The 11,240-nt window shown below is 39.2% G+C and overlaps 2 protein-coding genes and 1 long non-coding RNA gene across 5 annotated transcripts in view; 2 read left to right on the forward strand and 1 right to left on the reverse strand.

The window, feature by feature from the left end:
- Positions 1-4,012, forward strand: part of LOC138003375 (uncharacterized) — an 18,349-nt gene extending 14,337 nt beyond the window's left edge. For both annotated transcript variants that reach the window (XM_068849417.1, XM_068849418.1), the window contains exons 7-9: positions 2,343-2,478; positions 3,043-3,122; positions 3,365-4,012. In XM_068849417.1, the coding sequence (XP_068705518.1) occupies positions 2,343-2,478; positions 3,043-3,086 (180 nt within the window). In that variant the 3' untranslated portion in view covers positions 3,087-3,122; positions 3,365-4,012. The remainder of the gene's footprint in view (positions 1-2,342; positions 2,479-3,042; positions 3,123-3,364) is intronic.
- LOC138003378 (uncharacterized) lies at positions 579-4,127 on the reverse strand. Its single transcript, XR_011123516.1, has 3 exons — positions 4,007-4,127; positions 3,012-3,193; positions 579-1,428 (listed from the first exon to the last, which is right to left on the reverse strand). It is a non-coding gene; the product is annotated as an uncharacterized lncRNA (long non-coding RNA).
- A 2,594-nt stretch (positions 4,128-6,721) lies between these two features.
- Positions 6,722-11,240, forward strand: part of LOC138003381 (uncharacterized) — a 14,901-nt gene continuing 10,382 nt past the window's right edge. The window contains exons 1-2 of one of the 2 annotated variants that reach the window (XM_068849425.1): positions 6,722-7,543; positions 9,132-9,212. In XM_068849425.1, coding sequence (XP_068705526.1) covers positions 7,007-7,543; positions 9,132-9,212 — 618 coding nt within the window. In that variant the 5' untranslated portion in view covers positions 6,722-7,006. The remainder of the gene's footprint in view (positions 7,544-9,131; positions 9,213-11,240) is intronic. The other variant, XM_068849424.1, reaches the window with a different exon arrangement.

Genomic DNA, 11,240 nt, shown 5'->3' on the forward strand with positions numbered 1-11,240 from the left:
GCAAATCTTGCTTCCCGGACGGAAGAAAATGTTTTTGAATCAGGTCAAAAACGTTTTTGCTTCCCGGACGCAAATTTTGCTTGCGAAACAAATGTTTTCCAGTTTAGCCACCCGAGCAGCAATCCCAGGGAAACAATGTTTCCGCAACAATGTTTCCTACTTGCATACAGCTGTTTCGAGAAACAGTACTTCTCTGATTGGATAGGTTGTTGTTGTCGTGGTTGTTGGACATGGATAGTTTTCGCTGTTCTTTTCCCTCTGAGGAACATCGCCTTTTTCTTCTCGGCCTGAGTTTGGGGCAAAGAAATCTTTCATATTTCGGGAGATCTTCTACAAGGAAATAGTCTCCTGTGTACGATTAAGGCCTGGATTTTGCGCACTTCTTTTTTATCTTCGGTTCCTACGCTTCTTTTCGACAACCTTTCTTTACACACAAGTACACACTATTGAACCTTTCTGTACACACAAGTGAACACCACCTTACGTTGCTACTGCAACCCCAAGGAACATTGGAATTTTTGGTTAATTGCACGTGCAGCATGCATTTTTGGTACATTTCAAACCCATGCTACAACAAACAACATTGTTATACCTCCCAACTCAAATACGTTTTCTGATTGGAGGAGAACGTGTCACGTGTCATTGGTCAAAACTTCATGACGCCCTAGGGCAACAACAACTTGAACTTTCGACTCACACGTGATCAGGTCGTGCACCTTTGAAACGGCGGCAAATCTGTACGCCAGCCGACGTCAAGCAAATAATTTTTATCTGTGTATTGTTTTATTTTGAGTTGGGAGGTATCACAAAACACTTAATGACTGGCCCCTCGGGAAACAGTGAGTTTTGTTTCTTGCTTATTGATGCAGAGTAGAGAACCAACAAACTCACTCCACATATGACGGCGAATCTGGGAATCGAACCCGGGCCACATTAGTTGGAGGAGAGTGCTCTCACGACTGCGCCATCCCTGCACCCCTACGTAAACGCCTCAAAACAAAGGCTACAAATGTGAATCATCCATGCTTTATTTTTACTCTGAAAACGCGGCTAATGTCAATTCATTTTTAGGATACGTCGCCTACATTTAACGACGCGAACAAGACGGACTAATCGCGAAAAGCTAATAATATTGCAAAGTTCGATTTTGTAGTGACGTCACTTTGGTCGCTCTTGCCGTCGCAGCCTCTTAAATTCCATGTTCTCTCCAAACCTCCACACCGTTCATGTCAATTTCATTCGTAGAATGTTGATACGTACTTTTCCCGCCAAATAGCGCGTAATAATCGCGAAATGACTGGTATTACAATAACTTGAAGTGATTTTTTTCGATTCGTCCTTGCTGTTGTGGTGCACACTTGCTAGGTTCACGGGAACATGAGTTCATGCTTGCATCATTAATTAACGCACGGTAAAGCCTAGTTTACACTGCAATATAAGCATAAGCATAAACATAAGAGTTCATACTTGCTGCATAAGCGTAAGAGAAGTGACATACGCAAGCACAATTATCTACAGAAAAAACTCGCTGGAGAATGAGAAGAACCACGTTTCCAAAATGGCGCCAGGACGAAGAAGAATCCTTCCATATCTTGTTGCAACGTAAAATAGGACGATGGCGACAAGAGAGAACGAGAAAACAGAAAGAGGTCCTGGTCCCAGTTGTTCAAAAGGTAGATAACGCTATCCTCTGGATAAATCACTATCCATTGGCTAGCGCAATTGGTTCGCTATGACTTATCTACTAGATAGCGCTGGACCTGCAACAGCTTGCAACTACCGGACTGGATTTGTCGTAAAGGCCTCAGCAAGTTTCTCTTAAAAAGCAATACCTTCGAACGCCATCTTGAGCAATATTAACTTGAATATCCGTTGGCATCAAAAACAGCTGACAATTCGGTCTTACGCTTATATTTATGTTTCACCTGGTTTACACAATTATTAACGTGACATAAGCATAAGAAAATGGAAACGATTCCTTTTTCTTATGCTTATGCTTATTTCGCAATGTAAACCAGGCTTAAGAACTTTCTGGAAAACCCAATAGTTCAGTAAACTAATCGAGTAAGTGACCCAAAGGAAAACGGGAAACATTCAATTTGTTGAAAAAATATGATTAGGGTAAAAAGTATTACTTCACGAACTTAAAGAAATGTTCATACTGTAAGATGACAACTCAAAGGTCCGAATAATACTACTGCAACCATTTACCATGGGCTAGCATTTCATGAATTGCTGAAACCTAGAAAAGAGAGTCATTTGTCAGTTGTCTCTTCCCCTCCTTCCGTCAACCTATCATAGCTCCAAATAACTAAAACCTTGATTCTCTTCAACGTTGAAAGGTTAACGGTAGCTGCAGTGGGGATATAGGATGGCTCATGGTGACAGCGGGAGACAGTTGCAGTTACGAGACACAATATTGGCAGCTGTCCTTTTTGTACAGCAAACTTCATACGAGAGTTAATTGGAATGAACATGGTGAGCTCAGAGGCTTCACTGAGATTTCCCCGCCACAAATTACTTTCTAATCCCTTAGCTTATTTCTTTATTTCTTTTCTATTTAATCAAATTGCTTGTACTCAGTTCCTTGTCACTTCTTTATCGTAAACTTAGAGTCACTTGCTACCCGATTGTATTGTTTCACTTTCGTTATCAATCCCGCATGGATATTAAACTCCATAAAGTTGCGTGCACCGCTTCAACAAATAACTCAGATACGATGAACCGCACAGAGTTGAGAATCGGAGAGGTGGCCTTTGCAACTGAACGGTTTCGATTTTTTTTTTTTTTTTTGGGGGGGGGGGGGGGGTGACATTGATAATCATGATCTATAAAAGATTCCACAGTCATGGATAACATCTCATATGTCTTCTTTGATGTCCTACCTCAGCTACCTAACGTGTCTTTATCATATATATAATAAAAAATATGCCAGTAACCTCAATTTTTAAAGACGGAGTTTCCTAAGTGGTTCATAATTGCCGTCCACTCACTTTCCATTACCAACCTACCATATTTCTCTGTCTTATCACTCTCGTACAGGCAACGTCGGGGCTGCAGATGTCCTTGCCGTGTTTATCCGATAAGGATATGTCCAGAATAAATTTTCAAAATGAAAACAGGTAGGATTGTCCTAATATTAAGACTGAAGACATAGTTGCTCTCGCAATGCCAACTGCAAATGTGAGTAGTCCTGAAAAAATAAACAGTTTGTTAGGGAAAGGCTGCCTTCTGGGTCTCAGTTCACTCTACGGCCAATTACAGCTGAGATGGTGAAGACATACTTATTAAAAATCCCTGTGCCTAGGCATCACATAACTTGCGCCATCAATAGCAAAGCTTATAAATATGTCTTTTTCAACAGGAACTGTTCCTTGTCGAACGTTGGAAACGAGCTAGAGTGTCTGCACTCTTTAAAGCTGGTGATGATATGGATGACGTAAATAGTTTCAGACCTATTTCTGTGCTTCCGGTACTGTCAAAAATCATTGGGCGCCATGTGCGTGACCATTTGGTGGAATATCTAAATGTACATGAACTCATCTATAGGAACCAGTCTGGGTTCAGGAAGCAGCACAGCACAGAGGCAGCGATTGCATATATAGTTGATACTCTGTTATTTAATCTAGACAAAAATAAGATTAACGGTTTAGTCTCGTGGATTATAAGAAGTCTTTTGACATGGTGGATCATGCCATCTTGTTCAGTGAGGACTGCTTTTCACTAGAGACGCAAGCACACGCGCAAACATAAGAGCGCTTATTTCACCGTGAAAACGGGGTTGACGATTGCGTTCGCTTGCGTCGTGTGAAAACGAAACGCAGCATAAGCACAACGAAATTTGCTACGTCTGGCTTATGTCGACGGTCGTTTTCACTAGCATAAGCTAGTTATACTTGTGCTTGTGCTTGCAGATTAGATTTTTTTAAGTAATCATTTTTTGAAAGAATTTCACAATGCATAATTAATCATGTGGCTAGCCTTTCATCCCTGCCAAGGGACTCACCAGAGACCTTTCGTAACTCGTCAAACATCGCGTTTGAAGTCCCGCTAGCATCAAAATGATTGTGGCAATCTGGCCTTATGTCACATAAGGATTCCCAATTGCATAACATGCCAATTAACAACTTGAAAAACTGCAAGAATTTCACAATGAATAATCATGTGGTTAGCCTTACATATCATTTTTTGACTCTATAATTACAGGTAATTTCGGCAATTTGTATGTTAGTTTTTATTAGTTTTTGCAAGGTAATTTAGCATAATATAATCCATTTGGCTTGTAATATATTCTTAATCTAGAGGGCCACAAGTTTATTGGTTCCTTTACTATTATGTTTCACCCTCAAAACTTTCTACGCGCTTTCGAATCGAACTCTGCATACGCGCTTTGAAATAGCGCATTATTATCTAACAGTTGCCTATTAAATGAATCAGTCGATAAATCATCAACAGCAATTCTGCTCTTTAGTTCAAATAATAATATATATATGCGTGCTGGAGAATCTTGTTAATTTTATACTATCAAGAAAATGAGAAGCTCCTAGGATAAGAGCGGAAATGTTTGCTGTGCTTTTTAATAAACTTGGTAACTTGTTTTAAACCAAAAGTTAAAGAAAAAAGCTTGATTTCAGCTCATTTTGTTACCTCAGAAGGAGAAAATTAAAAGGTAAAACAAAAGACGCTGCATCCCTTTAAATAACGGGCATTCTGTCATTTGCAATAAAACAAACTTCAATTTCTAAGGGCTGCATTTTAACACACTTTTGAAGCTCGTGATGGCACGTGGGACAACTTGTAGCTTTATTGCAAGCGCGGAAAAACTTGACACTTCGAACTTTGGGGAAATTGTGTTTATTGACCAGGATATAGCAAGATTACACAAAGTAAACAGATTTCGAACTGGTATTTTTGTCAAGAATTGCAAAGAATAGTCGATTTAACACGTTACCGCGCTCAGTCTGTCTTTTTCTTTTTCCTTTCAAAAGACAGACAGAGAAATGGAGGTGCAAGCACCTCAGTTTCTGTACAAATTAATCCCTACTTTCCTCGATACAGTGTGTTCTTTGAGAATATTGAGAAACTCAGTTTTCATTTTCCCCTTGGGAAAATACGTCTTCTGAAGGGAAAAGGACGTGAAGAGTTTCGTTTTTTTATTCTTCAACGAGAAAATAAATACTTGATGTCACACTGAAACGAGAAAAAAACAAATCATCATTTGTATAGTGTTTTCGGCCATGTGACCAGCGGCTGTATTTGCATACTAAAACAAAAGGAAGAATTAAAAAAAAATGGAGTCAATTCCCAAAAGAATATTGCACTCTTTCAACATGGCCGCTGTTTCTCTGTTTCACCCCTTCAACATGGCCGCCGTAACGCAACGTAAACACACTATTAAAGGAACGATTTATGTTAAGCTCAGTAATATTATAAGAGAAATACAACTTTTCGGTTAAACGGTACAGATAAGATATAATTCAGTGCAAAGAGAGGTAAGAAACCAAGAATTCTGATTGGTCAATGATCAAAGAAACTCTCCGATAGCCAATGAAATGCGAGCCCAGGGTGGCGCAAAATGTGGATATGTGATTTGTGATACGTGTGGTTGGCTTAATTCTTGATTATTATGATAAGCTATTTCGAAATTTCTTCATATACATTATTAAGCGATCACATGATTTCTCTCGTGCAATAGGCAACTTTCGAAAATACTATAATACTCTTTGTTTGTCCCTTCAAATTTTGCATAAGCGTTGTTTCCAGTTACTCTTGGAACTTATAATGGTCCCACGAGAAAACAAAAACAATGCTTGTATGCAAAATTTGGAAGGGAAAAACAAAGAGTATTATGGTATTTCCGAAAGTGGCCCATTCGAAATAAATAGTTGTTTTCAACCGAAATCGTATGGCATGACGATCGATAACTATAGTATCGATCCCACCATGCAATGCCTAATCCTACAATACCTGACTACATCACGCGGGACTGACACGATTTGGATGCGTTCTCCTTTGTCTAACGCATTAACTTAAAGTTTGTCGCGATTATTCCATCTCGTTCATGGGTGTGTGAAGTATACTGAAAATAAATTGGTTCGAGCTGTTCGAGCAGTTTTCAGAGTGAAAAGAGAATGCAGCACGATTACTTTTCCTCTTTTAAGCCATATTATCGTTTTGTGGTGTCATTCGCCTTTCTTAAATTCCTCATTTATGGCTTTTACGACATCGATCATATTTACCTTTACTTGAAAACCGAACGAGCCAATTAAGATAAGATGCCCATGTGAATGAAATGCAAAAAATAAGCGGCGAAATAAGCGAACTAAAGCTATACTAGCGCAAAGTTGTGACGTTTCAGTTTATGCTGTCGAGTTCGTTTTCACTTAAAATCCCACGCGCTCATGCAACGGTTGGCGAGCGCGAGCTGATTCACGCTATTGGGCGATCACTTTGTTGCACAAAAAAGCAGGAGAAGAGCTTTAGTGAAAATTTCATTCCATGCTCAATTCAAACTGCTTTTTCAGTCTACAGAAAATTTCCCTCAAGGTACATTACCGAGTTTATATCGGCGTATTTACTAAAATTGTCACCAGTCGTGTTTTACTAACAGACACGCGTACAATTGAACCTTTTAATACAGTTAAAGAATTCACTTGCCTTAGTAAACTTGTTATGAGTGTAAACATTACTTGATGCATAGGTAAACGCTGCTTAAAGCAACCTAAAATTCAATAGGTCAGTCATTTCTTAACTGCGAAAAAAAAAATTTACTCGAGAGTAAACAAGACCAAAAAAGATCATACTGGATAGATAATTACGCAATCAATGTGACGAATTATATAGACGGCTATTGTGACGTTGAGAGATTGGATTCGTTTCAAATAAATTATAAGGCAATCTGGTCGGTTTTCACAACTTTATTAAGAGTTTGTCTTTGCCACACGCAAGCCGCAAGAGACAAGCTGTAATTCAACTGAATATGTAAGGATCACGCTGGACTTTGCGGATGGGTTGTGGAAAATCGACCCTGATTCAAGATTTTAGTGATGGTAAAAGTCCTTCGATTCGAGACACCGAAGCAGACAAGGAAAATCAAATTGGCTCTGCGTTGCTCAAAGATGACATCGACGGTCTCGAAGAAGTAAAGGATTTGGTGGAAGAAATGACCCAAGACGACATAAAAAATTCGAAAGCTGCCAGAAAGCTCAAAATTTCACGAAGACGGCAAATAATACAGCCAAAACATGCTAAGGGAAATACTAGAGAGGTCGAGAACGCTTGGGTAACGACGAAAAAAAGACGAAACTCGGAAAATGTGCAATCTGAAACACGGCCAGAGTCGCAGACGTTGAAGATAATAAATGAAACAAATTGTGAAAGCGAATATGGCCGAGATGGCTTCGATTTGACTTCGAAAAGTTTCGTGAGCAATCGTGAAAAATTGGTGAGTAGTTCTTTGGATAAGAAAACGTCCCTTGACGAAAACGGTTTCTTTCATGATGGTTACCTGGTAGGAACAACGGAATCACAAGTTTTACGCAAGGTAAATACCGCCTCAACCAAGAAACAACTTGTGGGCCAAATTACAAATAGTCTGCAAACAAGTTGTTTAAACAAGTTATGAATACCTCAGTCGTTGAGTAAATAAATAAGACTGAGTACTATGTAGAAAAAAGCCTGATAATCCCACTGAGGACGCAAAAAGAGCCCCGGGGAGGGGGGGACTTCCATATTAAAAGGGGAGGGAGGCTCGTCGGAAATTTTGAATTAAACCCCTTAAGGAGACCAATCTGGGCGTGGCCCAGGATTTTTTTGACCCCTGAGAGAGACCATGTTAAAACACAGAGAAATAAAAAATAGTGACTTTTAATGATGGCAAAGAAAGTAACACCTAATACTTTCATTTATGTGAAGGAATATAAAAGTGTAAATTTCTTCGCGCGCAATTATAAAGGAGACCCTCACGGCTACATATGAGTACGTTTTTCCCATAACACCGGCAAAGAGCCTGTCCCTGACCAGATAATAGCCAGGCATTCAACGTCCTAAACTGTGACTAGTTACATGAAAGATATTGAGCAGTACCTTCGCGATAAATTAACGCTAAAGCTGAGACCTCGAGAAAGGATCGGAGGTAGAATTTCGATCCAGGAAAATTGGTAGTTCACTGGCAACTTATAAGCAATATTGCAAACTCTATGATTTGATTGACAAATCCTTGCACCTCTGTGAAGGCTAAAGATCTATACTAAACTGCACCGGCGCAGTCTCCGTCTCTACAACAGACACCTTTTATTGATGTGCGTAATACCGAGCAGAGAGAAACGGTGTCTTGCTCTGAAATGCTATAAAACGTCTACAGAGGAAGAATGCTGGCAGTTGACCAGTGAAAACCTGACTTGCGCTTTTAGCAGATTTGTTCAACTGTCGCTCTCCCCAAATCGCGGCTCTGTTACAAACTAGGATGGTAGCAAATAAATAAAGGGGTGGTTTCTAAAGAAATTGTGGTGCTGCGTCGGTGGGGAAGTAGTACACAAAAATTGGGTTTTATCAATGGAGATGATAATGTAAATTGACCACCGTACAGGGATTCTAATCAATATCTATTAGCTAAAGACAGAGATAAAGATACCGATATTAGAATCCCTGTACGGTGGTCAATTTACATTATTAACTCCGTTAATAACGCCAAATTTTAGGATGGTAGCAGCTCCACAATCGAAAATCAGAACACTGTAATTTCGTACAAAGACAGAAAAACTAACCGAAAAATGGGCTCGAAATCCTTGCTCGGATCCTGGCTCGATATTTGGGTATCCACAGTACTTCGCTGTAGTACTCTTTACTGTTCTGTACAAAGTGGTTTAAAATTTGAGTATGTAGGTGAAATCTAGAAGTGTGACCATTCAAATGAAAGCTACGCAGGAGCAATTTCGTCTGGTTCTGTTTGTCATTTTGCACAAAGAGTTTTTAATTTGATCTTTTATGACATTTTTATAGTGTGGCCACTAAAATACAATCGAACTATTGATACCTGACGATGCTGTTATCCATAGCACAACATCTCTCTACTCGAAAACTTATAAGTTTTAAGTCTAACTTCTATTTTTGCCGTGTTTTTTTTTTCACAGTACGACTCAGATGAGGCTTTTGATCCCTCGGCGTTAATAGATATTGAAAAATTCAAAGCAGCCAATGCTCCGACGAAACAGGTGTGTGTAACAAAGAACGTTGTTTTCTCACTTTAGCAAATCGCAAACGATTTATATATTCAAATGAGCCAATCACAGAACGAAAGGCATTTACATGCAGTCGGCGAAAGGAGCGGGAAAATGAGGGCGACAAAAAATGCGAACGAGACTGAATTTTTGGCCAATCAAAAAAAAAGCAAACGAAAAATAATGGGTTCAAAATAGAGGCCAGCTGAAGCGTTTGCAACATTCATGCTTCTTCAAATCTTAACGAGGGATTTAACAGAATCTATCTACCAAAAGCAGGATTCAGTGTTAAATAAAATACATTTTTGCGTTGTTTTATGAGTCGTGCAGTAGTCTACTTGACTTTCATAAATATTTTTGATCAATTTTGACTGATCACGAATCTTTTCTGATCCAACGTTGTGCAAGACTTATGGTCCACGTTTTTTTTACAAAGGTTTCACCAATCTCCCGTTACTTTATAATCAATTACAATGCATTGAAAATCTTTCTACTGCATGCAGTTTTCTTTCAGTCGAAACATAAAACCCAAATCTGTTTTAATCAAAGGATTACTAGCGCCAATCCTTTCGTTAATCCTTTCACGACTTTGGATAAAACCTCCACTTAATGCCATTCATTTCTCATTTTTTCCCCTTATATTTGGGAAATTTGTTTAGTTGAACAGCTGTCTGGATTAAAATTGTGCCTAAGTTTCTCAAATTAATGTTTTTTTTTTTAAATTTTAAAACGGCCAAGAACTAAAGTGCCAACTTATAAAGGATAAAGGTTAAAAATAGCACAAAAATGCAGAAAACATAAGATAAAATAGAAATTGTCTTTGTCCAGACGCCGTACTCAGTTCACATGAGCCGAATCTATTTCGAACTTACACCGACCCAAATTAATCAATCCCGGCTGAATTGATTCAGACGCCAAACTTAATTGCGCCGAAATTAATTCAAAGAAACATACTATGACAGAAGAAAACTGCAAAGTTGTAATAATTTCTGATTCGGCTCATGTGAACTATACGGCATCTGGATCAAAGCCGCCCCACAGCCGTAATTCGCGGCTAAGCCAGGTGGGAAAAATTGCTCATCCGATCTGAATTAGACCGGTCGTTCTGAATTGATTCAGACGCCGTACTTCGCATGAACTTGATTAAATGAATTCGATTCGGCTCATGTGAAGAACGGCGTCTGAACCGGGCCTAAGTTAAACAAAACTGCAGGTCTTTTTGTTTTGTTTTGGCAACCTGTCTTCTTCTTATGACTTTGACAACTTGTCTCCTTTCATGAGTAGATGAAAAAGTTTTTTCGCCGTGAAAATCAGCCTCAAGACAATTCCTTCTCTCCGTAAACAAGAACACTGACCAAATCCTGGCTAACAAAATAACTTGTAACCACAAAAACTTATTTGCCTACAAAAAAACGGAGCCTTTTTAAGAGGAAAACTCACTTGAAAAACCACCCGAAAATTCTTTTCTTTTTATGTCCGAGAAACTGAATGAAACAGAAAATGGGAACAGTTTGGCAACCTACATACGCTGCTTCGTGACCGGTCCATCTTAGCGGTCCGTATTACAAAATTCGTACCGCTCAGAGAACCAATCAGAATTCTCTTTTTCATCTGTGATCAGTTTGCCTATATAATAAATAAAGACTAACTCACTCACTTACTTCTCATATTACTTACTTACTTACTTACGTACCGTACTTACGTAGGCCCGAATCAAACGTCGCACTTCTGCCGTGTGGAACCAATAGGCCTTTTGCAACTAACGATCACATGGTACAAAATCCGCCATGCTGGAGGGCAAGCTCATTATTATTCCCCCACTGGGACATTAAAACAAAGAGACCTGAACCAGTCAAGCTTGACTTGCCTTTGTTTTAATGTCCCAGTGGGGGAACATTAATGAGCTTGCCTTCCAGCATGGCGGATTTTGTACCATGTGATCGTTAGTTGCAAAAGGCCTATTCAATTGAGTTCGACAAAAGGGCGGCAGTTAATTCAGACGTCGACTTTAATTCTGCCGCA

This window comes from Montipora foliosa, chromosome 5 (genome assembly GCF_036669935.1).
Source record: "Montipora foliosa isolate CH-2021 chromosome 5, ASM3666993v2, whole genome shotgun sequence".
Classification (NCBI taxonomy): Eukaryota; Metazoa; Cnidaria; class Anthozoa; order Scleractinia; family Acroporidae; genus Montipora; species Montipora foliosa.